Genomic DNA, 27986 nt, shown 5'->3' on the forward strand with positions numbered 1-27986 from the left:
GTTTCAATAAACCTTTGAACTTTTTCCCTTGAGTCCGTGTGTTTTGCATGTGGGTTAGAAACCTTAAACCAAACATGACAGTTACAATAACATAGAAATGAAAGTTTGGTCAACTTAAATTCAAAACTTAAATGTTTAAGTTAAATTAATAAACTGAAAAATGTACTAAAATATGTTGGCTTAGTGGATGTTTTAGAGATAAAGCCAGAGAAGCCGGACTGAGACATGACAACAATAAGCAAAAGATAGGGTCAGATGGAGACCTGTGGAATGGTATAGCCAAAAGAAGAAGAAAATTAAGAAATGTTAAATCATGGGTCTAGTCAAAGCCCAGATCTCCATCCTAGTAGGGCAGTTACCAAAAAAGTCAACTAGTTGACCTAATTCGGCTTGGTCAACTCACATCTGGACAACTCGAATGTTACCCCTCCCCTTCAGCAGGTGTGAAACTGCATGGGGGTGTGTGTAGCATACAAACTGGTTCCTTATTAGCTTATTCTATGGGCTTTGTAAGGCACACACTACATGATATAATCAAACCAGTCCTCCTCTAAAGGGTTTCAGCAACGATACCATCATGTAAAATGTCCTACTTTGACATTTTATAGTTAATATATAAACCATTGACCAAAAAAATACAGCAAAAATCAGTCTATCAGTTTGCGAACAAAAACAGAAATTGGGAGAAATAAATGTATTTTTAAGAAATTGAAAAAAAAAATATATATAAGAAATACATTTGAAAAGTTACTCTTGAAACCTTTTTTGGATTAAAAGCTTTTCAGGGTTGCATTTTTTCAAATTTCAATTTACAAAATGAATGAATTTGCTAAATGAATGGAAGAAAGTTAGTTGGTTTAAGTAAAACAACCTGAAAGTGGGAGTGTTCTCTTAATTTGTCTATTGTCTATGGAAGAGAAACAGGTTTCAACAGCACATAATGTCTTTTCCTCAACCCCTGACCCACCTGGAGCGTTTTCTATTGCAGATCTTAATAATAAACCCACCTGAATAAATCAACCACATCCATTTAAATACCTAGTTGACTCTAGCAAACAGTTGGTTATACTTCTAATGATCTGACATAAGGTTTTTTTCCTGCTTGGATGGCATGTAGAAAGCATAACTACCTCCATCAGCTTGACATTTTTTACTGTTTAATTTTCCGAGATTGAAAATAGAAACGGCATCTAAAAATGGCCACCTCGACAGATGCGGAGCGGGCCACTGGTCGCAGGAAGCAGAGAGGGTGTCACGTCTTTCAGCGCTCGACGGGGAGGAAAGGTTGACCCACAAACATGTGCAGCCTGAACTTTGACCCCTTTTCTTCCTGGAAGAATGCCTTCCCACTCACTCTTTTCTAGCTCTTTTTTTTCCATGGATTGCTTGTTTTTTGGTTTTGTTCTCTCACACATTCATCTGGAGACAGGGATACACGAACATTTGTTATTTATTTGTTGTTACTCAATAAAAAAATCACCACAAACTGTAAGTAATTTACTGCATTCAGCTTAGATAATCAACCTTTTCCACCTTGAATATCAAGTGAAATCACTAACCAATCTGTTCGTTCAGAAAGATAACTACTTTGTCTCCTTTTAGTGGTGAAAAGAAGTTGAAGACGTTCACAGAAAAATAAGAACTCGCCATTTTTACAACCATGTAATTTTTACTGACTTTCTTGCCAAGACGTTAATAATTTAATTATTTATTCCTTTAAACTTAAGAGCTACAGCCATTCTACATCAACTCTTCCTTTAGTGAGCATATTGCTGTAAATCTACTAGAAAAAAAAAGGTGGAAATTGTTAAAGACTCCCTACTTTACATAAGTTTACAAACCATCTGTTTATCTTTGTGGTTCAGATTTCTTTTCTGGAAAATGTAAATAGATGGCATGAGTGTCCCTCCATGGTGATGCAACAGGTGACTTTTGTACCCTTCTAAAAGAAGCTGACCATGCGTCCATCTCTATGATATTATGAGAAGCACACCGGCCCGATATCCAGGCCAAACTCTTGATCCGCCTTGCCAACATCCATTGGGGACAAGTCCACAATGGGGAGCCTGGTAGTTGTTTGAGTCCTGTACTCGATCACTGTCTTGCCCCATTCTCCATTTGTTGTCTGAGGAAAAAGAGGAAAGGGAGTTGATGTATCTGCAGAGTTGAGTTTTGATCAAATTTCAGGGATGACTGTGGCTTTACCGAGCAGCCGTCCTCTATGACGGTGTATCTCATCCGGGTGTTGCCCTGAGCCCTCAGGTCTTGCCCGTTGGCACCTTTGAGGACCATGGCCTTCTTCAGGTTTTTGGTCTGCTCGTCTTGCACTGCCACGCTGTTCTTGCAGTGGTACGTGACGTTTTGGTAAGACTCCTTCGACAAAAGCTGCAGCAGCTTCATCTGGACCGCCACAGCGTTCGGCAGGTCCTCCTCGTTGCCGTAGAGGAACTGAAACGAGACGTCAGACGTAACAGATTTGAAAAGTTGATTGATTATTCCTGTGTAAGTTTCTTTCAATGCTTCTTACTCTGGTTCCCCCATTCATATCGGCCCCGAACCAGACGGGTTTGTTTGGGTTGGGAGTGGATTTCGTCCACCAGACTTTCCTTGGGATACTGGCCGGATTGGCATGGATGCAGGTTTCACCAGTTTCCATGTTGCAGAAGACACGGATTGCATCTTTTGTGCTTCCTTGGTTTGGATCCAACCAGTATTCGCCTACAGCAAAGATAATGAGACAAATCAGGACATGAAGAGATTTAAAAATGAGTTTACGATTTGGGTAAAGTTGAAGACCCTGACCGCTCTTTTTTTGAGGGTGACAATGCATAATGTCCATGCAGGTCTTGCCAGGGTTCATCTTACTCCCATCTGGATTGCGCAGGTTCTGAACGTGTCCGCTGAGGGTCTTAAGCGAGGCTCGGACACCCGATTCAGCCTGCAGGACCTTAGTATTTGGCCTAGCTTCGTCTTTGTTAAACTCTGGGGGAGAAGGAAGATCAGCAGAGTTATCGTACTCTACTGCTTCCTGAACGTCACCTATTACATCATAATCCACAGCAAACAGCTCCTCTACAGCTGCTGTTGGAGGTCCCGGGGGACCTGGAGGACCGGGTGGTCCAGGTTCTCCAGTTGGACCCTGTAAAAAAAAAAAGGTGTTTTCATAAGAACACACCTAAAGTAAACATCACGGTCTACATTAGCATTAGTTAGCGCATTGCTTTACCTGAGCTCCAAGGTCTCCTATGGTTCCTCTGGTGCCCGGAGCTCCCATTGGTCCCGGCTGGCCGGCATTTCCCTCTTTTCCCGGAGGACCCATCACCCCAGGAGGCCCCTGTTTGGTTTAACGACATACTTAATATCAAATTTGTACTCGTCTTAGTGTCATGCTATAGTCTCGTTCAGTTTACCCTTTGTCCAGCTGGTCCAACAATCCCTCGAGCTCCTGCGTCTCCTGTAGCACCCTGAATCAGAGGAGATCACATATTAACTATTATCTCTGCATGGCTGTTTATCTAAATGATAAAGACCAGGACACTGGGATGCCGAAGTGAGCATCTAGGATACAGTACAGAGTGTTTTGGTGTTTTTTTTTTTTGTCTTTGTCATTATCTTCTTATACCTCCAGCCTTCCTTCTCCTTTTTAATGTCTTTTTATAAATAAAGACAAAATACTTTCCTGTCTTAAAAGAGATCTAACATTTAATGTATTAACCTGGGTGTTGGTTAGAACCTGGTGCAGAATCCAGTATGAGGTGGATTGGTATTTTTATGTAGGCCAAAAGGTGCGAACCTGGCTTTTCTTAAATAGTTGGCTTACAAAAATAAATACTTAGTTAAAGACAAGCACAACCTGAAGAAAGCAGCAATGTCACAGTCACAAACTCATTCTAATGGTTGAAACTATTACAAGGTAGAGAAATGTAGTCATGAGGAAGAGTGTAGGAGTAGTGTACGTAAAGATCTGTGATCTGAGGTTTAAATGAGAGGATTACTGAAAAATTTAATCTAACCTTAAACATAAAAAATCCAGCTTTTTAATAATGTGGACTTGCTTCTTGAAAGAATTACCCCATATTCCTAATCACTAGTTGATAGTCATAATCACTCAGTTTACTTGATTTCCTGTTCATGTATGAAGTGAATTTTGTTCAATTATTGCTGCAATTTGCAATAGACATGATTTGTTAGTGAGATTTGAAAAAAAAAATGCCATTCAGAAATTAGACTTTTAAAATATTCAAAGAGAAACTTTGTTTTCTCAGATTTTATTTTTCAAATACACTTTTTTCTAACTTAATTTCTTTTTTCAGGTTTGAATATTTTTTAATTTTATATTTTCATAATTGTTTTTTTAGATTGAGTTAAGCAAATCGTTTTCTTTTCAAATAGTTTCAAAATGCTCACTCTAGAGCAATTAAAATGTTTTAAAAAAGCCCGCCCCCTGAAGTAAAGCAAATATAATCTGCAAAACGCTATTTAAAAAAAACAACACAATTCATAAAACTCAATCTGAAAAACAAAAACATTTTTTTTTTTAAACTAAACAAAAAAATTTTAACAACATTTTTAAATAAAATTATTTGATAATCATACCTGATAATAGCACAGTTATACATCATTTTTTTTCAAAGGTTTATTTCTGGATTGCATTTTCTTCAAATTTCTAGTTAAGAAATGTGTTCTTTGCAACAATAATGGAATAAAATTCACTCCATATTCCCGTCAAAAGAACATATTGATGTTTAATTCCTGTATCACATTTTAACAAGCAAATTTTAATATGTGACTTTATTTTTTGTATTAATTCCTAGCTGGATTTGCCAATAATTAGTAATTAAGGATGTTCAGAGTGTAAATGGTTTTACAGATTTAGCTTTCAGTCGTATAAACCATTGGTAAATACAGTATAATTTGTCTCTATATCCTACTTTTAACCAGTAGTGATACATTTAAAACTTTATTGCTTCAGTTTGAAAGTTCTGTCTTACGGTTGTTCCAGGGAGACCCTGGAGTCCTGTGAAGCCTCTGTGTCCTTTCTGACCCCTTTCGCCAGGTTCTCCAACTCCTCCCTTTTCTCCCTGTGGTCCTTGAGGGCCCTTTGCACCGACAAAAAACAACAGTTAATCCCTTAGAAACAATGAAATAAAAGAGTATTAAACTTAATAAATCAAAGCAATGTCAAGTGGGCAAAACTGTCTTACCACTTTTCCTCGTATACCAGGCTGCCCTTGGGGTCCTGGGGGCCCTCTTGCACCCTAAGATTAAAACAACCAGAGACATAAAAGGATGGCTTAGTGGTTTGAACATATAATTTTAAAGCTGAACTCTTTATAAATCTCACATTTTCTCCTCTTTGTCCAGGATTACCAGTCGTTCCCACTGGACCCTCGTTACCCGGTGACCCCGCCACACCAGGCAAACCCTCCGGGCCTGGGTTTCCTTGATCTCCCTAAAAGAAAATCAAATAAAAAAAAACATGGAGTTTTACTTCTGATAGTATGACTAAAGAAATCATGCTGATAAGATGATGAAAGTAATAAAAATTCTGAAAAAAAGTTTTTATTCTCACCCGTTCTCCTACCAGACCATCTTTACCAGGAGACCCCTCAGCTCCAGCAATGCCCTAAATAATAATATGAAGAAACAAACAAAAACTTCATGTTTTGCCAGAAAGCTAAAAACCCCAAATATATATTTGGTAATATAAAAAGTTCCATCATCTGCAAAGAAAATTTCAGCAGAAAATCTACAAAAAGCCTTTATAACATGCAACTATAACAAATTATTTATCATTTCTAATTTTGTCTGACAAAATGATGATGTGTGTATGAAATAAGCATGAATTACAATAAAATAAATAAATAAATGTCAATAAAAGTAGCTGAAAAAGATGAACCTCAGGACCAGGATCTCCTCTTGGCCCTTTGGCTCCGGGTAAACCAACTCCACCAGGAGGACCTTTGGCCCCCTGAGTACCGGGAGCTCCTGGTTTTCCAGGTGGACCCTGGCAGACAAATAACAGAGTAGAAATGAATCCCATGAATTTGTGGCTTATTAAGAAGGATGGGCAGCATTAACGCATCAACAGGAATACATACAGCAGGACCCGGCAGTCCTACAGAGCCTGGCTCTCCTCGAACTCCTGGCTGACCTACTACTCCTCTCTGCCCTGTTGTGCCGGCGGGTCCAGGGGGCCCATCGGGTCCCTGAAAAAGAAGAATTATAGCTTTAAATCTTCATTATAGAGTGTCTCATAAGAAAGTGCTTTACGCTATCGTACCGGAGGACCGTCCTCTCCTGGCCCTCCCTTCTCTCCTGGGCTTCCTGCTGGTCCTGGCTGTCCATTCTCGCCCTGACGACCTTGAGCACCATTTTCTCCTCGAATTCCTGGAGGGCCTTTCTTTCCAGGAGCGCCTATGGGCCCATCAGCTCCAGTAGCCCCCTGAAACACAGGTATTTTTTGTTTGTTTTTGTTTATACTGCTTATTTGGAGAGAATTTTTTTTTTAACTACAGGTTTTAAAACTAAGGTATACAACTCACAACTGAACCTGGGGGTCCAACTCTTCCAGGAAGTCCAGGAAAACCAGGAGACCCCTACATAGAGAAATACTCCCTTTTAGACAAAAGCTTTCACCATCCAAGCTGCAGAATATAGTAATTTCAGGAGTATAGGGTAAGGGCATAGGTTTGATTTCAACTTTGGTAGAGTCACTATTGGTCTGATGCAAAAATATGCATTCTCGTTTTTTTATGCTTGTCGTGAAAATCAGGGTGTATTTTGTTTATAGAGAAAAGCAGCATCTCTTGCTACATTTGAACACATTTTATAAGCACTAAACACACTAGATGCTGTTTATCAATGTTTGAAGCATCACCACCTCTGATGAATAAGGAATTAGGACTTTTTTCCTCTTTGAAAAAGTTTGAATTTGAAATTACCAGCGACTAAGACAGAAAGTAAATCCTATTTAACAAAATATAGTCTAAATATGTCTGTTATATGAGGATTTATCCTGTTTTCTTTTGAATATATACAATTATGCAGAGGCAAACAGAGGTAAAACCTACTCTTATCTTTTAAATATTCTCTCTGTATCATGAAACAAAGCAAAATAATAGATTCAAGGGATGCCAAATAAATGTATTGTATTTACATGAGCACTGGAACTGACACCGGGCATTCAGAATATTATACCGAATTAGAAATTATGCCAAAATTGTAAATAAATATATAATCATTTTACATTTTAGATAAAAACTGTTTTCGTCTGTCAATATTCTCCATCCAGAACTCCTCTACTGCTGCAAAAAAGCTGTACTTTAAATTATAAACATGTTATTCACATCTAATTGTTGGTAGGGACAATTAGATGGGACATGTGGTCCCTATGCAAACCTACGCCCATGAAATAGGGGCTTGACTCACAACTGGGCCTTGAGTTCCTCTGCCTCCTTTGAGCCCGGTCACTCCAACCGGTCCCTTAAAAGATACAGACGTCATTGTTACAGTTAGACAATCTTAAATTATTTAAGACAAAAAACAACAAATACATTACCTTCAGACTTTACAGATTTAAAATTTGAGTTTTTACCTGTTCACCGGGTTTTCCAGCCGTTCCCTGAGGCCCGTGAGCTCCTGCTTCTCCTTTAGGTCCTGGTTCTCCTGTTTCACCTTTAACCCCTGGCTGACCATCTTGACCCTTAAAAAATACACCACATTAGCTAAGGCTGTAGTCTACAGACTTAAATCAGACTTTTCATTTTGTATTCATAGGTGTGCTTTGAATTTTGATAAGACTCTTACAGAAGGTCCAGGGAAGCCGACTGCTCCGGTTGGACCAGGCTCACCGCTGGAACCCTATTCATTAGAAAAATAAAAATAAGACAGTAATAATTAACAAAGCAAAAAGAAATGGCCAAATAGATCAATTAAGGTGTGAGAAGTTATGCTGACAGGGGTTCCTCTGGTGCCTCGGCGCCCTGTTGGTCCTGGCGGCCCTGTTTCACCCTGAAATTGAAAAAAATAAATAAATTCATTTTGCTTTGATCTTGATATCATTTGATATATCATTATATATGTTAGAACTGTAAATTTACAGCCATTTTTACTATTTTTCAATCCTGCACCTTTAAAAAGATGAAATTGTCCAGTGAGCTGTTTCCAAACGACGTTTCTTTTTTTTTTTACACTTGTGTAAACAAATTGACAAATACAATCTGTCTAAAGTCTAAAAAAGTCTAAATATTTTGAGCTAGTGTTATAGATGATGTCAAATTAAACCTCTATTTTTTTTGTTTTATAATTGCTTGAAAGAAATCTGTTAAAAACACCAAGAAAATATGATCTTCAGCTTACCTTTTCTCCATTTGGTCCACTGGGACCGGCAGGTCCGACTGGACCAGCAAGACCCTTTAAAATATAAATACATATGTTAGAGTCATAAATGTAAATAAATTAAAATCTTTCCCAAAATGTGTGCAATTGTCTGAAGTTGACATACCCTAGCACCATCCGCTCCAGCCTTTCCTTCTGGTCCTTTGTCTCCAACAGAACCCTGATTGTGCAAATCAACATAAGTTTTCATGCTTTTTGCCTGTAGTTTCCACATCAATGATGCATTCTCAGTTTCTTCGCAGATGATACGGTTATATTCCTTTAACTTACAGGATCTCCCTTTGGTCCTGAGGGTCCTGGAATACCTCTTTCTCCCGGCATCCCCTGAAGCCCTGGCCCACCTGGCTCTCCGGCAGCACCCTGTGGACCCGGGCTACCCTAAAATGTATTACATGCACCAATTAGGTCGAATTTTTAAGTAAGGCATCGCAATAAATCGCTCAAGCCTTGTTATCTCAATATCATGATGTACATTATCAATATCACAAAGAAGTGGTTGGAATACAATGAATATCAGATAACAGGATCAATAAATTAATACTTAATAGTGCATCTTGTAACATCTTTAAAGTAAAACTATGTAACCTTTGGCCACGAGGGGCGCTAGACCTGTTACCTAATATCATACAGTTCTATGGAGAACCTCTATAAGTTGATGCAGTGTGATGCTTTGGGCAAAAAGTTGCAGGATAATCCTCAAGAGCCACTATCCTGCAGCTTTTTGATGCAGGCCATTTTTAACACACCTGTATCAATTGAGTGGCAGGAAAGTTACAGGATGGTGGCTCTTGAAGACTGCTTTGGGTCATGCCACCCCTGTTACTGCAACGTTTTAGCCTAGCATATAAACCCTTTACTGAATCAGTTTTCCCTGATGGTTGTGGCCTCTTTTGGTAGCAACATTTACACAATGCTACAAACCAAATTTGGTTGAGGAATGGTTTGATGAGCCAAGAGACATGTTTGAGGGTTCCAAAGGGATAGATGGTAGAGAACATCTAGGGAGCCAGTCATTGTGGTTTGATCAATCAATTTTATTTGGGGTGTTTTTTTTTAACATTACCTTGGGTCCATCCTGCCCTGGGGCTCCTGGACTACCTTTAGGTCCCTGAAGCCCATTAGGTCCAGTTTCTCCTCTTTCTCCTGGTGAGCCTCTTTCGCCCTATAAGGACAGGCAATATGACATGTCAGGCAACCTTCATTACAGCAGATAACATTATATATATAAATAAAACAGAATAACTGGTGAAAAAGGAAAAAATAATAATTAGCTGGGTTGATGGACTTACTCTTGGTCCCGTCTCTCCAACAGTGCCCATCTCACCTGCTAGACCCTGAAAAAAGACCAAAAGATACTCTAGTAAACAACCAAATTCTAATTTCTTAATATATGCGTTTATGTGCGTTTAAAATCTGAACTTGTGGCTCTTTCTCTTACCGCGTCGCCTGGTTTTCCTGACTCTCCGGGTGGACCTGAAGGTCCAGGCAAACCCTAGAGAATACCAATCACACTATTAGTTAACATTAGAGGCAAGAAGAGAAAACATACCTTCTTACCAAAATGCCAAAAATGTCCCCTTAAGATTTAAATAATAGGTGTATGAAATTTGCTCTGGATAAGAACTATATTTTCAGTTAAAAATACAAAAGTAAGTAATTTCGACAAAAAAAACTACAAATACTAAAGAGGGTCATTCCTAGAAAGTGATATTAATGCTCAAACTGGCTCTTTGGATTAAGCGAATCAAAGGTTTCTGAGCATCTACCAAAGAATAAAAAGGCCTCAGCATTGAGTAGCTCATGGTTCTTGTTCATTACTAAAAAAAAAAACTATACAGCTATGATTCAGGTGTCTCCAGTGGGCTGGTGGGAACATTCTCCATATGCTGAAGAAGTTAAAATGCTATAAAAACTGCTATAAAAAAGAACAAGTTTTTTGTTTTTTTGTATCCAACTTTTTTGGTGATATTAAGATGGGGTGAAACCACCCAACATCATAAATAAAGGATGGTTACCTCTTTTGGACCATGAAAGAAAAACCCTTCCAGATTCTACTCCAAACTCTCCTTTTATGTAATTTACCTGGAAACCCGCCTGTCCTTGAGGTCCCTGCTCGCCTCTCTTTCCTGCAAGACCCTAAATAAATAAATCAGCCAAAGTAAATTACAAGAATCCAAAATTTCACCTTTAAATAAAAAAAATTAAAAAAAAACATGCTTACAGCTGGGCCAGGTGGACCGGCTGCACCTGTTTCTCCGTCTTTCCCATTTGCTCCCTAGAAAACAAAAAGAGAACACAGTTACATAAAATATCTTTATAATTGTGAAGATAATGAAGCATTACATGGTTCAAAGTAACAAACCCTTTGACCAGGAGCTCCAGGAGTTCCGGCTTCTCCAACCTTTCCAGCATCACCCTATAAACAAATCAATGGTTTAGTCTTTTGTTACAAGTTACTGAGGTCTAACTGTAGAACCATCAGATCAATAGCCATCAGACTTACTTGGAACCCTTTTGGCCCTGGAAGACCCATCACTCCAGCACCACCTCTGGTTCCAGTCGGGCCAGCTGGGCCAGGTTTACCATCCTCTCCAGCCAAACCCTATACACACATGGAGAAAACTCAATACATTGTATTTGGGAAACAATTTCAGCACATTGGTATCACAAAACTGTTTTGCTTTAAAAGCTTGAGGAAAAACGGTACCATTGGTCCCTGCCTTCCCTCTGCTCCCTGAGCACCAATAGGCCCTGAGAGACCCTGGAAAATGAGGCAAATAAACATGGACATTCAAATAACAAATCAAAACAGTTATTTACATACACAACAGTGAGCTTCAGTTTATTCGTGGGTAAAATGTTAAAATGATCCTTTTTAATGCTTTTACATTAATGAATCCATCTCTATATATCAGTATATAATATAAATATACAGTTCAAATGTTCACATATTTAGATCTATTTTCTGCTAAATGTGAATCACCAGCAACAAGAAATTTGGCCTACTTAACAAAAAAGGGTTAAAATCTATCATCTTACCCGTGCTCCTGTTAGACCTTGCTCTCCATTGCGACCCGGGTCTCCAGCCAAACCTTTGATGCCAGGTGATCCCGGCAATCCTCTCTCACCCTGGGCTCCCTGGGCATGAATCAGATATTTAGAAACCCCATCGTCCACCACGACAAATGCTGTGAGCGATTTAACGACTAACCTTTTGACCTGGTAAACCATCCGCACCTGGAAAACCTCTGTTTCCTGGTGGTCCCTAGGTTATGAAACACTTTGGATTAAACAACTTCCTGAAGAAAGTTTCCATACCTGATTATTTGCTGACTCACCGTCTCCCCCTGTGGTCCTGGAGGACCAATGGATCCGGCATCCCCTCGAGGTCCACGTTTTCCATCCTCCCCCATAGGACCAATTGGCCCTGGAATGCCATGGTCACCCTACCACCAATTAATTTGTCAGTAAAAATAACAAAACCAAAGATGATGGACAGTGGAGTTCTAACTCACTCTTTCTCCTTTAAGCCCAGCTTCTCCTTTAAGTCCTGGCAGTCCCCCATCACCCTGATGGAGAGAAGGACATGATGTTTTATTCTTCAGGATTAAATCACTTAAAATGTAAAAAAATCAACTGTAAATGTATAACATCCCTACCAATTGGCCTTTTGGTCCTGGCGCTCCAGTGGTTCCCTGGGAGCCGGGAGGACCAGCTGGACCAACAAATCCTGGTGGACCCTGTACACCTGCTATACCCTTTAAAAAATAAGACAAGATATGTTTTATAAAAAGTATATCACAAGTTTGTTTAACAAACTTGTTTGTATAAAGCATTCGTCAAAAACTCACAGAGGAACCACGGGCACCCGGGGCACCATCAGGTCCTGGTGTACCCTGTTTTGACAGCAAAAGCGGCATATTTAGTCATTTAATAGATACGGTTGGGCAATATATCAACCGTTTTCAAAACAATTATATTCAAATGTCTAAGAGATGGCAATTGGCAATATATTCTAGCAACTTTAAGGACAGTCAGTAGCTACTTTCCTTTGCTGAACTGTTGGTAACAGTTGGCATTATAACACCAATGTCAAAAATGGAGGAACTAATTGCAAATGAAAAAATACAAAGTCAACTATTTGATATTACTTTGGCTTAAAAACAGGTAAACCACAGGATGTAACTAAGGCAACTTTTGGCACCAGCAAAGGACTCAACATGACAAACTTGCATAAACATTTATGTGTTCGCCATACGCCTGAGTATGCATATCTATCATCAGATGCTGTTGCTCCATCATCAATATCTGGAAGCAGAAAATTTAAAGTGCTTTTACAAAAACAGTTAAATAATTAAAAAGACGGGCGTGCTTAGGTGGTGCAGTGGTTGGTGTGCACAACACATGTATAGAGGTCCCCTACGTGGCCGACCCGGGTTTGACTCTGACTAAAGGGTGTGGTCCTTTGCCGCATGTCCGTCTCCCTCTCTCATACCCTCTTTCCTGTCGGCCTACTGTAGAAAAAATGGTCCACTGGTGCCGTAAAAACTCAAAAAGATTAAAAGGAAAGCCCCAGAAGGGCAAAGTGCACTTTGGAAGTATCTAAATATCTCAGCAAGGAAATTATGTTGCTTTATATGCTGGAAAAGGAGCCTTTGTAAATCTTAGAATTATATGGAAAATGTCTTGAAATCACATGTTCCCAATTACTCCATGGCTTAAGTGCTTGCTGAGGAGCTCAGGGAGTGCATTATGGAGAAAGAGTTATGCAACTACAGACAACAGCACCAGTGCAGTAACGACTAGGACTCTATCGACCACTAAATTGGCAGTTAACACTTCCATTAACAAAAGAAAAGGTCATTTCTGGCAAAGTATTGCAATTCTTTGGTGTATGCTGTTCCATCAACAGCTTTTAGAGAGAAGACAAGAGCTCCATAAGGCACACAAAAAAATTGTTTATTCCATGGTCAGGGTAATGTAATAAATCAGGGCAGCCCTTGAGAGCCACTGTCCAGCAGGTTTTAGAGGTTTCCCTGCTCCTCCACTACAGCTGGTTCTAATGATTGCAGTTCAGCAAACGCATGTAGTTCTCAAGTGCAATCCTGTGTGACCAGAACAAATACAACATTGGCAAAGACTGTAAACTAGAAATGGGAAATCACAAGGGATAATGAAGATGAAGGGAGGACCAACAAGAAGGAAAAAGAGATGGTAGTAGTGCCTCAGTTTCTAACTTACTCTGTTTACCTTTATCGTTGGAATTGAAACATTTTCTCAGATATATTAGAACGATGCATTACAACTACTGAAATATGCTAATTAACAATTGGTCATTATCTTCTGATTCGATTTTGATGTTATTTTATCTTCTGCTAATGCTGTTAGCTCTAGCTGATAGCTTATAGTAAACCATAGATTGCAAATCCATTACTTTCGTTTGTTTCAACACATAACGCCTCATGAAAATGTTGACACAGAGAATAACTTGGGAGCTAAAACTAGTGTACAGATCCATTATTTATTTTTTTAGATTTTGTTATCTGAGATCCATCTGCTATTCAGCACCTAGTCTCAGCTTCTTTAGGATGCGTTTGATTTTGCACCTTTTTCAAAGTCACAATTTATACCATTATTACACAACTCTGGTTATATTAGCCTTCCTGTGTTTACTTTGCAGGTTCCAGTCCAAGAAGACCTAAGAGCATCATCAACCCAACATGCATTGCGCATGCAACACATTACATTCATGCTGATACTGCAAAGTTTCTCTCTTAATCAGTTAAATAACATGCTGCTGTCATTTTGCACATCTCTGATGTTATTGCCATTTTCAAATATCCATTACTGTAAAAATGTCCACAGCTATATATTGTTTTTTTTATTCTCCAAGTGCATAGTATTTATATTGCTAAAACACTTTACAGTACAGTATTTTATTGTTTGTCTTTTAACTCTTCACTATTATGTTACTCTTATACATTATCTACGGTCCACATTTGTGTGACAATTTTTCCTATAATCTTTTCGCTGCTGTAAGCACCAGAATTTCCCCATTGTGGGACAATATGTGGGATTTTCTATTCTATTCTATTCTATTCTATTCTATTCTATTCTATTCTATTCTATTCTATTCTATTCTATTCTATTCTATCCCCAACGGCTTAAAACAATAAATAAATACATAAATGAAGAGCTGAGCCTACCATCTATTGTTGATCATTTCGTCCAATTGTCCTACCTTGTCAAGATACCAAAAAGTAACCTTGTCTTAAAAACTGCCGGATTGGACTCACCCGCTGTCCAGTTGGTCCGGGCGGTCCAACGCGTCCAGAATCTCCCCTTGGTCCCTGCTGTCCTCTACTTCCTCTTACTCCCGTAGGTCCTGCTTCACCCTAACTCACAGGACACAACAAGGTCGTCTTTAAGGAAACTTTATTAGTATTCAGGATCCCTTCCTGATTTCTCGGCCATACCTAAAAGTAATTCTGGAAATAAGAAAGTGAGCAATCTCACCTTCATCCCTGGATTTCCAGGGAATCCTGGAATACCTGGAATTCCTATAGGACCCTGAGGTGATATAGATAACTTTAAATTCATATTCTTTGCTCTGTCGGTCAAAGTATTATTTGTTCTCCAGGGGTGCCAAAAGATATGCATATAAAACAAATTAGAACAATGATTACATTAAAATGTGAAAATAACAAGCAAATGCCGCACTTACCATAGGTCCTGGTTTGCCAACATGGCCGGGTGTACCACGTTTACCCTGGTTGAAAAACAGCGTGTTATCATTCACACTTTGAAATTTCTAAACTTTTATTTCTAAAGAGTTGGTTTCATACCAAAGAACCAGTGGGTCCAATTCTGCCTCGTTCTCCTTGCAAACCTGGTGGACCCTGAAATAAGGGTTAGGTTAATTGTGAACAATTAGTAGACACAGAATAAATTGGTATTGTTGTTTTGGTCTGGTTTTGAATGCATTTTTTGCCTACCGGGGGTCCTGGGGGGCCCATTTCACCAGCACTACCTGATCCACCCTGCAGAGCACAATGAGAGGCATATCAATGTAGTTTTATATAAATAATCCTGGAAGACGACTGGCATTCTTCTATTCAAGAGAAAGGGTTTTACTCAGACTGTTGGCTCAGTAAATTAAACTTTAAAAAACTTAGTTTTTTGTATTTTTTAAATTTTTTCTATACAGATTATATATTTTCAAATGTTTTTTTTTTATTGTATTTTATAGATCATCCATTCATCCATCTATCTATCCATTATCTGACACACTTGTCCCAATTGGGGTCGCGAGGGGTGCTGGTGCCTATCTCCAGCTGTCAATGGGTGAGAGCCGGGGTCCACCCTGGACAGGTCGCCAGTCCATCGCAGGACAACACAGAGACAAACAGGACAAACAACCATTCATGCACACACTCACACCTAAGGACAATTTAGAGAAGCCAATTAACCTAACAGTCATGTTTTTGGACTGTGGGAGGAAGATCATATTCTTTTCATTTCAAATATAAATGCTCGCTTTTGACCAATAAAACTGTTGTTGCTTAACGTCCATCTAGTCTGATAGAAATGCATATTCGCTCCTCCCTTCAGATGAAAGCTTGCCCACAGAATTTAAGTAAAAATAATCTGTAAAACCAAATTTGAAAACAATGCAATTCGTAAAAAGTCAATATAAAAAAGTCAAATTTGAAAGAATTAGAAAAACATTTGAAAAAGTAGCACAAAAATAATATATAATGAATGAAAAGTTTTATTTCTTGAAGGTTTTTTTTTCATTACAGAAACATGCTCTTTACTTGCAACAGTAATGGCAGGAAATACCCCCTATAAACATTGAAGAGATGGAAATATTAAAAGAAAACTGAGTACTGAATGCTGTTCTCCTAAGCCTGTCTGGAAGAGTCAGGGAGTAGAACCCGTTTAAAGCAGATTAAAGATTTCCACAAATCCTAGATTGAGTAAGATCAAGTTGCTTTTTCTCAGTTAGACCATAAGGCCATTCTCTTTACCCTCTCTGTATCATCTAAGGGTCTATGAAATAGATTGCCAAACCAGACATTGAGAGCTTACCTGATTTAAAAAGGACTTACAACTTTGTATATTGAGACACCTTTTCTAAAAGCCATTCATTCCCTTTAGAATCGGAGTGAGACCTGGATTTCATTACCTGAGGTAAATTCAAGGGGTGTTGGTAATCTCAGCTTTATTACCATAACGATGTACTATTTGGCTGGCTAAACATTGGGAGTAGGGAGTTTTTTTTCTCTATTTATTCAGTTCATTAAGTTCATTTTATGTTTTTATCAAGTCGGCTTGGCAATAAACACACTTCTGTATAGGGATTAGAGCTAACGTCAGAGGGATACATCTGCCGTCCTTTTTTCTTGTATCCGCATCAGCCTATACGTACATGCTCGCCTATTCATCTGTTCAATCAGCAGCCATGTTATCCATTGCATTTTCTTTGTCATCTAAATGATCGCACAGTGGATTAGAGCAGTGCGCTTGTGCTCTGAGAAGGTTGCAAGTATACCTTAATCGCTGATTGCTTCCCGGGCGCCACCCAATGGCAGCCCGCTGTTCCCCAAGGGGATGGGTTAAATGCAGTGAATGAATTTCCCCATTGTGGGACAATAAAGGGATTTAGACCGCATCAGCTTTGGCATTTAGAATAAATGCATCAGGCAATATCTAATTAGAGGATCCAAATCTTAGGTCATGGTCCCATATCGGAAAAAGGGTGGTTTTATCACCTTCGGGATAGGGAAAACTCACAGCTCAGAGGTGATGAGTTTAGATATCTGATTATTTGGTTCACCAATGGAAGTGGATTAGAGCAAGAGTTTGATAGGGTTGGGTTAATCATACATTTTAAAGAAAAGAGTAAAGACTGTCACAAGTCCAAGATAGTTTAAAGAAAGAATCATGCAATATTTAGACAACAGGAGAGGTATCAAAATTTGGAAAATAAAATGTCTTTGTCTTCAAGTCTGCATAGAACACGTGTTCCTCCCCCAGCAAGGTGCTTTTGGCATCTTGAAGTATATCTTCTACACCTTAGGAGGTGTTTTAATGTATTTTCCACTGACAGGAGCCCCAAGATAGAGCAAGATTCTTACATCTCTTGGTTGTTGAAGGAAAATGTTAGAATCACCTTAGCTGGGCTGTAGTAATTAGCTAGAGAGAGCACATTGTGCTAAAGTATCTCTTAATATGATTTGGTCTGGAATAAACCAATAGATGGATTGAATGCACTCTTCCTTGTCATTACAGCTACTTCGGATAGAACTGGATCAGGAGGATTTCATACCTTTGCTCCGACTGCTCCAGTCTCTCCTTTTGGCCCTCCAAGACCAGAGGTTCCCTGGTGAGAGGATAAAATTCAGCTTAGTCTTTTATCTGTTTCATAGGAAAAACAATGTGAAATTATCCTTTTTTTTTTTTACTTTTGGGCCTTTTCGTCCTGGAAGACCTGGAAGTCCTGGGAATCCCCTTGCGCCCTGCATTTAAAACAGACCCATAGTTTTTTTTTTCAGGCAATTTTAAACTCTCCAGGATATTTTGCTGAGCAAACGTGGATTATGGTTACCGGTGATCCTGGAAATCCTGGCTCTCCAGTTGCCCCTTCAGGCCCAGCTCCGCCCTAACCAAAAAAAAAAAAAAGTGAAGCTTGAAGTATTTATTTGAATTAGACCAAAATTGAGGATGTGCACATTACTGACTTACATCAGGTCCTGGTTTCCCAGGTGGTCCATCGGGTCCTCGAAGACCAGGCTCGCCCTGTGGGAAAAAATCACCTTTTTTGAAAATTGGGGGAAAAGGATCGCTTTCTAACATTTCTTTCAAAGAGACATACCTACAGAAATATAATCTGGTAGATGTCATGCATGCAGCCTTTATTTTTTACAAGTTTCTGCTCAATATTTGCTGTTCAAACTCATGCTTGGGATTTAGTATCTGTTTGCCCTCAGCCCAGGATCCCACTTAAGATAAGGAACAGATCCTACCATTGGTCCTGGGTCTCCATGTTCTCCAGGAAATCCTTGACCACCAGTTGCCCCCTAATATAAGACATACAAATAGTTTTTGCAGAAGTTTGCTAAAACTAAATGATTTATTCTCTAAATATGGATAAAATGGTAAAACCTACAGGAGGTCCAGTTGGTCCAGGAAGTCCTCGCGGTCCTGCTTCACCCTGCAGCAGGATTGTTTTATACTCAGGTAATGAAATTATAAATCTTAGTTTAAATTTTGCTTCTTTAGCTCACATACTCACCCTCTGTGCTGTCATCATTGAAGCAAAACTGGACTTCTCGCTAAAACCTGTAGCCATTTGTGACACCAGATTTGCCTTAAAGGAGAAACCGGTCAACAACTTTGAACTATTTTGAAGATGGAACGTTTAAAAAAAGGGACAGGTAAGAGGTTTCTCACTCCAGGAGGAGAGGACTCCCCGGGGGGTCCAGGTTGTCCTGGATTTCCCGGCACACCGGGCTCGCCGTCAAATCCTGGCGGTCCTGTAAAACCCTAAAAAGTTTGTAAAGAAATAAAGATTAAATGTCAGAGTAATGGTGGTGAGTATCTACTCGAGTTTGTAGGACCATTTTCAGCTTTTGAGGGTCTTACATTGAAAAATCTTAGTTAATTCTTTTAACATTGAGTTTTATTTGAATATTTCTTAATCTTTTTAATGAAACCCTTTTACTGTATTGAGTGTTTATATGTATTTTTATGCATGTACAGGTTTTACAGTTTTATACATTAGCAGTGTTCTGCACAAGTGACGTATTTTATGTGCTGCCAAAGGAATAGGGATTAATGAAGCCTTCAGTGAAATGCATTCTGCCTTTATAGAGGAACATATTTAATTATCAAAAGGCACAACTGTGGATAAACCAGTAGATTTCATTTAATTGTCAGTTTGTGGTAACTGGACTTTACCTTTTTGGTCTCAGAGAACTAAACCACAAGCCTTGATTGCATTATCATGTAAATACAGGTTTGGTGTAAACAGTTATATGTTCCTAATATGGAATATTCAAATATCAATTAATTTAAACAATAAACAATAATCTGGTTCCCATTGTATTTATTAAGTTGGATCTCCTTTCAGTGCATGTTGGACTCTGCACTCTGTCTCCGGGCATAATTTACATAGACATGATTTCTTGGTGCAGCCCAGGTCTAGAGGCAAGGCAAATTTATTTGTATAGCACAATGCAAAGTGCTTTACGTGATTAAAATATAGGAAAATAAAACAGAATTAAAGCGAGCAGGGAAAAAATTAAATAAAAAATGCAGAAACAAAAAAGAACATTAAAAACAGTTGGACTAAAGAAAATAAAAAAGTTGAACTAATGATGTTTCAGTTGAAGGCAATCCTAAACAAATGTCTTTTTAGTCTTGATTTAAAGGAACTCAGGCTTTCCACACCTTTATAGTTTTCTGGAAGTTTGTTCCAGATAAAGAGGGGATTTTATTAAGGGACCAGCAGATTTTTTCTTATCTTTCTGCAGGACGATGCAAGTGATGACCTTTTAGGTTATATTATCTCATATTTATGTGCATTGAATTGATGTTCGATCCAGTTTTTTTTGTTTCTCTTTTTTAGGATTTTATTATTATTATTAGCATCTTTTAATATAGCAAATTTGTATGCATTGAAGCGACAATACGTTCCTTAGTCTGGGATGGGGAAAAATCCACATTTGTTGTATATTTTTGAAGAAGGTGGTTCAAAAAGAGTATGTTTTTGTACACTTGTTAATTTTTTTTTAGAATGGGGAAGGATTCTAGCCTGGGTGCCAGTCCGAACTTAGTCCCGCCCACAAGGTTTGAGTTCGGGGAAGTTCGGTCTGGCTCTGCTCCATAGTAGCGCGAGTATTAAAGCCCACTGTCAGGCGATCCAATCAAATTGTCAGGGCGGGCTTTATACGATGATGGACAGATGATCAAGAGTAACGTTATCAACCACGTGACCAAAGCGCGCTTGGGTGACAACAATAATGGCTGCCGCTGGAGAGTTTAGGTGAGTAGATTCTGCTATTAGGTCTGTTCTAGAAGATATCGACAGCAAATTAATTTTAAAAGAGGAGCAGAGAAACGCGATCAAGGCTCATCTTCTTATTCTAGGCGTGCAACTGCACGCTTTGATTTTTGTGGACAACAACTATGCCTCGCTTAAGATACGTCACGCACTCCGTTGCTCTTATTGGTTGTAGGTCTATCCAATTGAGTACAGAGGCATTTTTTTTCCTGGTTCGTTCAAAACACGCCCCATAATCACAGCTCTATGGAGCAGTATCAGACTCATATTCTGACTAGAATTGAGTCGGACTACGTCAGGCTAGAAGGATTCCTTATCTTAGATGAAAATCTAAAACATATTTCTAGACTCACTCGTCTGCCTTTGAAGCCTCTTGGTCCCATTCTTCCAGGGGGTCCTGGAGGGCCCTGAAAAACAAGATAAATATAACATTATTTTTTTTTAAATCTATTTTATGAAGACAAACACAAATAAAACCTCAGGCATTTTTATGTTGTTGTATTTTTCAACTCCTTATATAGAATATCTAAGGGTTGCCTATCTTCAGCATTTAGTGGATGAGAGGCGTCCATCACATGGGAAAAGTGAGACACACAAACATGCCCACACACATTTAGAAAATAGGGTAATTTAGTGCAATTAATTGTCCCAAGAGTTTTAGCTATAACAGCCAGAGTAACTTGATAAAACTCTATAAAGAAAAAAACCCAGGCCAAGATTTAAACTCAGGACCTTCTTACTGTGACACAACAGCTGCTCCATCATGCAGCCTGGGGCTCTTGTGATAATAATCATACACATCAAGAGCAATGGATGTAAACACCATGAGTACATAACTCTATATGTGTTGAATTTATATTATAGAAGTTTCATGTTATAATTTTAATTACTAAAATAGATCTAAATTGAATTGCTTTCTGATTTATTAAGAGGTTTGTGATCCATATTTGATTGAATGTAACACTTAAAGAAGGCTCATATAGTCACCTTAAATTCTGCTTTTATTTTGGCCATAAAAAGTTTTCCAGTACAGGAAAACTATCAGTAGGGGGCGCCAAAGCTGTGACAACAACCAATATTACTACTTATAGATTAAATACATCATTAGCTTTAAAAACCAGAAGTTTTGTAGACTTTGCATGTAGACTTTTACCTGAAAGCAATATAATCAGCATCACCTTCTTCAGCAAAATTCCAAATAATTAAAGCAAAACACTTCTAGATCTAGAAACTTTTAGAATTAATCCATCTTTTGTTGGTCCTTTAAACTGATTAAAATAAAGCAAAGATGTTTCGCTCTAACTGACAGCAACATATCGTACTTAGCCAGCAAATCTACAACAAATATGACAAAGAAATGTTTCATGTTGCTTCAAATGCTGCTTCTAATATCTTATCTTGAATGTTGAAAAAATAGATGAGCCAAAATTACACTGACCAGAAACTAAGGTTTGGAAAGTTGTGCAAAGAGCACCGGAGTCCCTCAGAGGCGTGTAATTGGCCCACTAGTCTTCTCCCTTTATTCAATACAATGACTAAAGCCCAGGTGACTGTCCAACTTCAGTCCCTCAGGTTCTTACTCTGATGAACACCGTGAATGCTTGAAAGACAGAGTTGATGCTCTGAAGTATTCTAATCTTTCAATTTCTTTAATTATAATAAAAATCTTTATTTTATTACTCTTGTTTTTACATCCTGACAACTTGGTTCTCTGCATCTAACTTACCAACCCCCCTCAGGGACCCAAAGTGACAGTCTGTGGGGATCATATTGGGTATTTATAGCTTTCTCAGAACCTCAGTGCTCTGTTCTTACCACATACCAGAGTATATGGACATGGAATGTGGATCCGAAGTTAAACATCTTGCATGTGTACAAGAAATTGGTTAGTAGAGGGGATTATGAATGAGCCACTAAGACTGTCTTCTCGACAGATGAGACCAAAATAGAGATTTTACTCATGCAGTGCCAATTTTGGGAAAACCAAAGACACCATACTAACCGTCAAACACAGTGGTGGATTGGGAGATGATATGGGCCAGCCTAATAGTCACAGGAACAGTGCACTTAAAAAAAAACCTTCAGTGTGCCAAATTATTTTCAAATGGTCATTTACCCTACTGTTAAACTTGGCATAAATGTGGTTGTCAAAGCTCCAATGATCCCAAACCCGACTGTATAACTACCACTGAGTGGCTAAACCATCAAAGCAATGAATGAATGCTAAAAAGGATGTGATTCCTCTACAACAGTGGCTGCAGGTTACGTTTTTCTTTTGTAAATGGGAGTTTATGATTCATCTGAACCAGTACCTACCGTAGGTCCTGGTGATCCTGGGTTTCCCACAACCTAAAGAACAAGCAGATGATAAGTATATCTTTATGGGAGGCTCCAAAAATGATGGGCAACTTCTTTTTTGAGCTTTTCATACTTACATACGGTATATCACCTGGTTCTCCCTTTTGCCCCTGTTGAAAATCCAAATAAACTTATTAGAGATTTTATTTTCCTTTAATGATTACCTGTTTTTATGTGAAGTACTGTTTTTACCTTAAAGCCCATAATTTCTTGAATAAAAAAGAAACAAGAAAGACAAAAACCAGACAACAGTTAGGTCATTACTATTCCAGTTGGCTCTATTTAATCAACCTTAATGGAAAGTGGCCTCACCGATCGCTCTGCCGGCACTGGCAAAGGTGTCGCACACGGGGCAACACTCTCCCTCAGGTGTGACGACCTTCTCGCAGTTTGCCAACACCTCGCACTGAATGTCATCGCAGATGGAGACTCCGTCGTCACAGACGCATACACGACAGGGTGCGGGTTTCCAGATTTCATTGTGGGGGTGGACCTCCCCATCAACCGTGCAGGTTTTTGCTTTCTTTTCATCGGCAGCTAAAAATGGAGCACAGGTGAGGTATTCTCTTAATTTTTTTTTCAAAGCAAATTTTTTTTTCCTCTTAAAAGAAATCTTCTCAGTAAAATACTCATTTATGTAACTATCTATGTTGGTTTTTATCACAATTTAGGCTGTACTGTGATCTAATAAGTAGCATTCCATTAAAACTTGCAATGAAACTAAAGATGTAGGAAGAAGCTAACTGTTTGAATACCACTGAAGACGCAAGTTACATTTCGAACCTTGCAGGTTACTTGCTACAAAATAAAAAGATTGCTTTCCATTGGCTATTAAGATTAGTGTTGCGCCGATGCCATTTTTTGGCCCCGATACCGATACCCGATACCTGGCTGTGCAGTATCGGCCGATACCGATACCATAATAATGTAAAATAATTGCCATCATGGCTTTGTCAAGCTGCTGCCTATCTTTGTGAAGCAGCAAAAAATCTAATACAAAGTGAATCCAGTAGAACTTTTTATTGCCTACCAGGAGTGGGTGACAATAGTTGAATAAACTTATGGCTCTCAAAATGGTATCGGTGCCCTATTTGTTGGTACTCGCTGATACCGAAAGCACCATTTTAGGGCAGTATCGGGACCCCGTCCGATACTGGTATCGGTGCAACACTAATTAAGATACCTTCCAAATCTATATCAGGGATATAAATTCTAGTTTTTCCTTTTTCAAACCACCTTCCAAAACTTACAGGAAACTTAGAATAGGGATTCTAGACTTTACAAGTTACAGTCTTGAAACTTACGAGGCGCTTCTCTGGAACAATTTATTTTTTTAACAGAGTACATTTCTGGAATTTTTAGGGTACTTCCCAAAATCTATTTTGTCTGGGTTTTCTATTTTCTTTTCATTTTTCCAAATATTCTTCTTAAAATTTTCTAAAAACTTTCTTCACTGCAAAAAACATCTAGAAATAAGTAAAAAAATGTCTAAATGAAGTGAATTTACCCTTAATTTCAGCAGGCAAATAAGATGATCTGCCAATGGAATGAGTATTTTTACTCCTAAAATAAGATAATTAGATAATATACACTTGAAATAAGACAAAGCAATTGTTTTTTCTTATTTTAAGTGTAAATTGTCTTGTTTCATTGGCAAAGTGTCTCACTTACCTCCTGAATTCAAGAAAAAATGCACTTAATTAGAGCAAAAATGACTTATTTAGATTTCCATTTTTTGCAGTGTTGAATCTTACGGGGCACAGTTTTGATCCTTAGGTGTACTGAAGAGGTTGCCTTCCCGGGCTTACAGTGTACTTTACTGGAACCAGCAAGGTATTTACCATCTTCCAAGTCAGGAATGTTAACCGGAACACCCAGACAGTCTGAATTACGACTTGGAAAGTCGCTGGAACTGGTACCCAACTTCAGCATTCAATATGGAAGCTACCCATGTAGGTAGAAGCTAAATGTTCCTACTTTTCCTGTGCAGCAGTTCTCTATTATTGATGAGCATTAAACCAGTTATTCAGGTACTGTGTGTTTGTGTCTAGAGGACAAAATGTTTCAATGCTGTTTATATGTACAGAATACCACATAAGACAGTCATTTTTTACTGCTATGATTGCAACAGTGGCTGTGGTGGCCATGCAGAACATGAGGGTCTACAAGCTTACAACTGGGATGCAGTTACTTCAGAGTTTATGCCACTCCAACTCATTAAATTCTAGTTCAAGTATATTGAATTTGAATCACCAAAGATGTAATTTGAGTCACTGTTGTGTCTGGTCCTATTCAGTTGAGTTATGCCAAAATTACCTGTTTCAGGGTCTGTGTTTGGTGTAAAGGTTGAAGCCACAGTAAGGCACACAGGACAACATTCCCCATCTGGGATTACTGTTTTCTGGCAACCATCAATGTCCTCACACACCACGTCTTCACATGTAATGGTCCCCGTATTGCAAACACATTGTCGACATGGCTCTGGGTTCCACATCTCTTTATCGGCGTAGACTTTCCCATTTTCTGTGCAGGTGTCTTCATCAAAACACAAACATAGAGGGAGAAAAAAATGGTTATTGATCTAAATCAGAAAACTCGTCTACTGTACAGATTTGGTTGCAAACATAAAAGACGGCCAGTTCAAATGTCTGCTGTGAATTTAAACTTAAAAATCAGGTAACCTTCTGTAAAAAAAAAGAATCTACAAATGCATACAGAAAAGCATGCTCATTTTGGTGCTTCATTCAAAATATGCTTGAAAAAAGCAAAAGAAAAAAACACAAGTTATCCAAATGACATGGAAACAGGGATGTAGTCAGCGATGTCCCTGAGGAATACACCTTATTCTGTGAATAAGCTACTTACTCACACTTTTGTGTGTAGGTTATTATGGCACACACACAGGTTGAGAAGTGAGCTTATCTTTTTGAAAGTTAATGTATTCCTTCTGCAACCTGACAAAAAGCACTGCTAAAGGGTGAACACGAAAAGAAAAAAACAACAATCCACAGTGGTGTGCAAAAAGATAAAGCCTGAAGAGGTGATCTTCAGGCTAAGAGAAAGACGAAGCGCACCACCAGCTGCTGCATACACAAACACTACATTGAAGAAGTTGATGGAAACAGCCGGGAGTAAATCTGCGGGTTAAGTTGCAGTTTTACCAGCTTCGGCATCGGACTGGTGCTGTTTTGCAGTTGAGCACACGGGGCAGCACTCGCCCTCTGGGATCTCTGTGGGCTGGCAGTCACCTAAATCCTCACAAACCACGTCCTCACACAAGACCATCCCCTTATCGCATAAACAAACCCGGCAAGGCTCCGGGTTCCATATCTGATCGTTGGGGTAGGTTTTGCCGTCCACTGTGCAGGAATCTTTGTGAGGAAGAACACCATTTTACATCAGTATTTAAAGCTCTAGGTTATTATATTACATTAATGTATAGAATATTCAAAAATCCATACATTTAACATGTCTTTATGTTTGGAATAGGGAAATGAAGGCTGTACAGGTTTTCATAAAAGTTTTATGAAAACCTACATGGGCGGTTCTAGACAGGGTCCAAAGGGGGCCAGTGCCCCTGTAGACCATGTCCTGGCCCCTGTTATGGCCCCTGTACTGTAGACATAATACTCAAGAAATTCTAATGATGATATGCTCTGTCACAGTCACGGTTAATGATAGGTCCTTTGGATCCATATCTTTTTTTTTTTTTTTCACAAATTCTGTTTAATTATCTAAAAACAATAAGGTGATAGCTTCAGTGGAATTGAGATAGGATCCCAGTTTTCATCTGCTAAGTGTTTTTTTTAAACAAAAAAAAAGAAAATACTCTAATTTTTACAGCTGAATGTATCCGTTTTTCTTGAGTTCTAATTCAGATTTTATAGAAAACTGTAATTTTAACTTAAATTAAGTTAAAAATATGTAAAATTCCTGAATTATGAAATTATGATGACCTAACAAGACAAGGAATTTTAATTATACCTAATTGAATAGAAATTTCACTTCATCAAGCTATCTTAATATATTTGAATCCTTTGCTCTGTTTTTTATTACAAGCTTTTCTGGGCCCCCATGGAAACACGTGGGGCCCCTCCTGGCCCCCCGGTACATTTTTGTCTAGAACCGTCACTACATAAAACTACTGTAATTGGTTAATACTGCATAAAAATGTTGGTCTGATATAACTGATATACTAGAGTTACATCACCATAGTCAATAAAGAATGATCAACTGTTGCTTGGATAACATGTCTGTGAAAAAAATGATTAGTCAAGATTATAAAACACTATATATTGGGCAGAATAAGTGAGGTTTGGGGACAAAACAGTTTTCCGCTTGTAGTTAATGCCATCTTGAAAACATCCTTGCTTAGGTTTAGGAAAGCTACTAGTTAGAGAAATTGCAACTGACTTGAAAATTGCAGGATTATTTAATGAATGCTAATTTTCTGGTTAGATAGATGCAAAATAACTACTAAGGTTACTACCCAAAGTGACTTAGTTGAGTAGTAGATTATTATTTGTATTCTTTTAGGTAAAAAAAAAATGAATAAGATTTTACCTAAAAAATTCAGGAAAAACAGGTGATTTCAATAGTTCAAATTACTTAAAAACCTTAATAATTCAGATTTGTAATTTAAAAAAATAGCTTGATTCAGCTGAGTTTAGGGATGCACGATATTGGGATTTTGGCCGATATCCGATATGCCGATATTTTAAAACTCATGTAGCCGATAACCGATATCGATACCGATGTTAAAGCTGGACAAAAATAAGTAGTCATTGAAAATAGCAGTTTTGTTATCCATTTCTGACACTTTGAAAAATAATATACTCAAATATATTTTCATATGCTGATATCAAATTAATTTTTAAAAACGCGGTATCGATCTATTTTACTTTCAAAATCTTGTGATAATTCATCGTTCTGTTACAAACTCTCGTTATATTTTGCAAATTCTTGTGAGATTTTGTTAGTAAAATAGATCGATACCGCGTCAATATATCAACATATAAAAATATGGCAAAATTTCGTTAATTTTCGGGGGATTTCGTAGCATAACGATGACATTTAGCAATATTTCATTAGTAAAAGAGATTGATATGGTGTTTTTAAATGGCAATATATCAGCATATGAAGATATTGTGATATTTTTATG

At 38.3% G+C, this 27986-nt stretch overlaps 1 protein-coding gene across 2 annotated transcripts in view; it reads right to left on the reverse strand.

The window, feature by feature from the left end:
* Nucleotides 1-1666: 1666 nt before the first annotated feature.
* LOC119781579 (collagen alpha-2(V) chain-like) overlaps nucleotides 1667-27986 on the reverse strand; it is a 37108-nt gene continuing 10788 nt past the window's right edge. The window contains exons 2-56 of one of the 2 annotated variants that reach the window (XM_038282107.1): nucleotides 25987-26196; nucleotides 25142-25360; nucleotides 23138-23362; nucleotides 23018-23034; nucleotides 22903-22935; nucleotides 22784-22816; nucleotides 20821-20874; nucleotides 18856-18948; nucleotides 18698-18772; nucleotides 18572-18616; nucleotides 18429-18482; nucleotides 18148-18201; nucleotides 18011-18064; nucleotides 17868-17921; nucleotides 17732-17785; nucleotides 15396-15440; nucleotides 15246-15299; nucleotides 15125-15169; nucleotides 14917-14970; nucleotides 14697-14795; nucleotides 12252-12296; nucleotides 12060-12158; nucleotides 11916-11969; nucleotides 11739-11846; nucleotides 11612-11665; nucleotides 11440-11538; nucleotides 11108-11161; nucleotides 10904-11002; nucleotides 10763-10816; nucleotides 10622-10675; nucleotides 10483-10536; nucleotides 9839-9892; nucleotides 9690-9734; nucleotides 9464-9562; nucleotides 8671-8778; nucleotides 8507-8560; nucleotides 8362-8415; nucleotides 7960-8013; nucleotides 7810-7863; nucleotides 7598-7705; nucleotides 7432-7485; nucleotides 6546-6599; nucleotides 6284-6445; nucleotides 6102-6209; nucleotides 5900-6007; nucleotides 5573-5626; nucleotides 5345-5452; nucleotides 5205-5258; nucleotides 4992-5099; nucleotides 3411-3464; nucleotides 3227-3334; nucleotides 2803-3139; nucleotides 2528-2718; nucleotides 2206-2448; nucleotides 1667-2125 (exon numbers count right to left, since the gene is read on the reverse strand). In XM_038282107.1, the coding sequence (XP_038138035.1) occupies nucleotides 1979-2125; nucleotides 2206-2448; nucleotides 2528-2718; nucleotides 2803-3139; nucleotides 3227-3334; nucleotides 3411-3464; nucleotides 4992-5099; nucleotides 5205-5258; nucleotides 5345-5452; nucleotides 5573-5626; nucleotides 5900-6007; nucleotides 6102-6209; nucleotides 6284-6445; nucleotides 6546-6599; nucleotides 7432-7485; nucleotides 7598-7705; nucleotides 7810-7863; nucleotides 7960-8013; nucleotides 8362-8415; nucleotides 8507-8560; nucleotides 8671-8778; nucleotides 9464-9562; nucleotides 9690-9734; nucleotides 9839-9892; nucleotides 10483-10536; nucleotides 10622-10675; nucleotides 10763-10816; nucleotides 10904-11002; nucleotides 11108-11161; nucleotides 11440-11538; nucleotides 11612-11665; nucleotides 11739-11846; nucleotides 11916-11969; nucleotides 12060-12158; nucleotides 12252-12296; nucleotides 14697-14795; nucleotides 14917-14970; nucleotides 15125-15169; nucleotides 15246-15299; nucleotides 15396-15440; nucleotides 17732-17785; nucleotides 17868-17921; nucleotides 18011-18064; nucleotides 18148-18201; nucleotides 18429-18482; nucleotides 18572-18616; nucleotides 18698-18772; nucleotides 18856-18948; nucleotides 20821-20874; nucleotides 22784-22816; nucleotides 22903-22935; nucleotides 23018-23034; nucleotides 23138-23362; nucleotides 25142-25360; nucleotides 25987-26196 (4865 nt within the window). In that variant the 3' untranslated portion in view covers nucleotides 1667-1978. The remainder of the gene's footprint in view (nucleotides 2126-2205; nucleotides 2449-2527; nucleotides 2719-2802; nucleotides 3140-3226; nucleotides 3335-3410; nucleotides 3465-4991; nucleotides 5100-5204; nucleotides 5259-5344; nucleotides 5453-5572; nucleotides 5627-5899; nucleotides 6008-6101; nucleotides 6210-6283; nucleotides 6446-6545; nucleotides 6600-7431; nucleotides 7486-7597; nucleotides 7706-7809; nucleotides 7864-7959; nucleotides 8014-8361; nucleotides 8416-8506; nucleotides 8561-8670; nucleotides 8779-9463; nucleotides 9563-9689; nucleotides 9735-9838; nucleotides 9893-10482; nucleotides 10537-10621; nucleotides 10676-10762; nucleotides 10817-10903; nucleotides 11003-11107; nucleotides 11162-11439; nucleotides 11539-11611; nucleotides 11666-11738; nucleotides 11847-11915; nucleotides 11970-12059; nucleotides 12159-12251; nucleotides 12297-14696; nucleotides 14796-14916; nucleotides 14971-15124; nucleotides 15170-15245; nucleotides 15300-15395; nucleotides 15441-17731; nucleotides 17786-17867; nucleotides 17922-18010; nucleotides 18065-18147; nucleotides 18202-18428; nucleotides 18483-18571; nucleotides 18617-18697; nucleotides 18773-18855; nucleotides 18949-20820; nucleotides 20875-22783; nucleotides 22817-22902; nucleotides 22936-23017; nucleotides 23035-23137; nucleotides 23363-25141; nucleotides 25361-25986; nucleotides 26197-27986) is intronic. The other variant, XM_038282108.1, reaches the window with a different exon arrangement.

This window comes from Cyprinodon tularosa, unplaced genomic scaffold (assembly GCF_016077235.1).
Source record: "Cyprinodon tularosa strain WSP-4 unplaced genomic scaffold, ASM1607723v1 ctg18, whole genome shotgun sequence".
Lineage (NCBI taxonomy): Eukaryota > Metazoa > Chordata > Actinopteri > Cyprinodontiformes > Cyprinodontidae > Cyprinodon > Cyprinodon tularosa.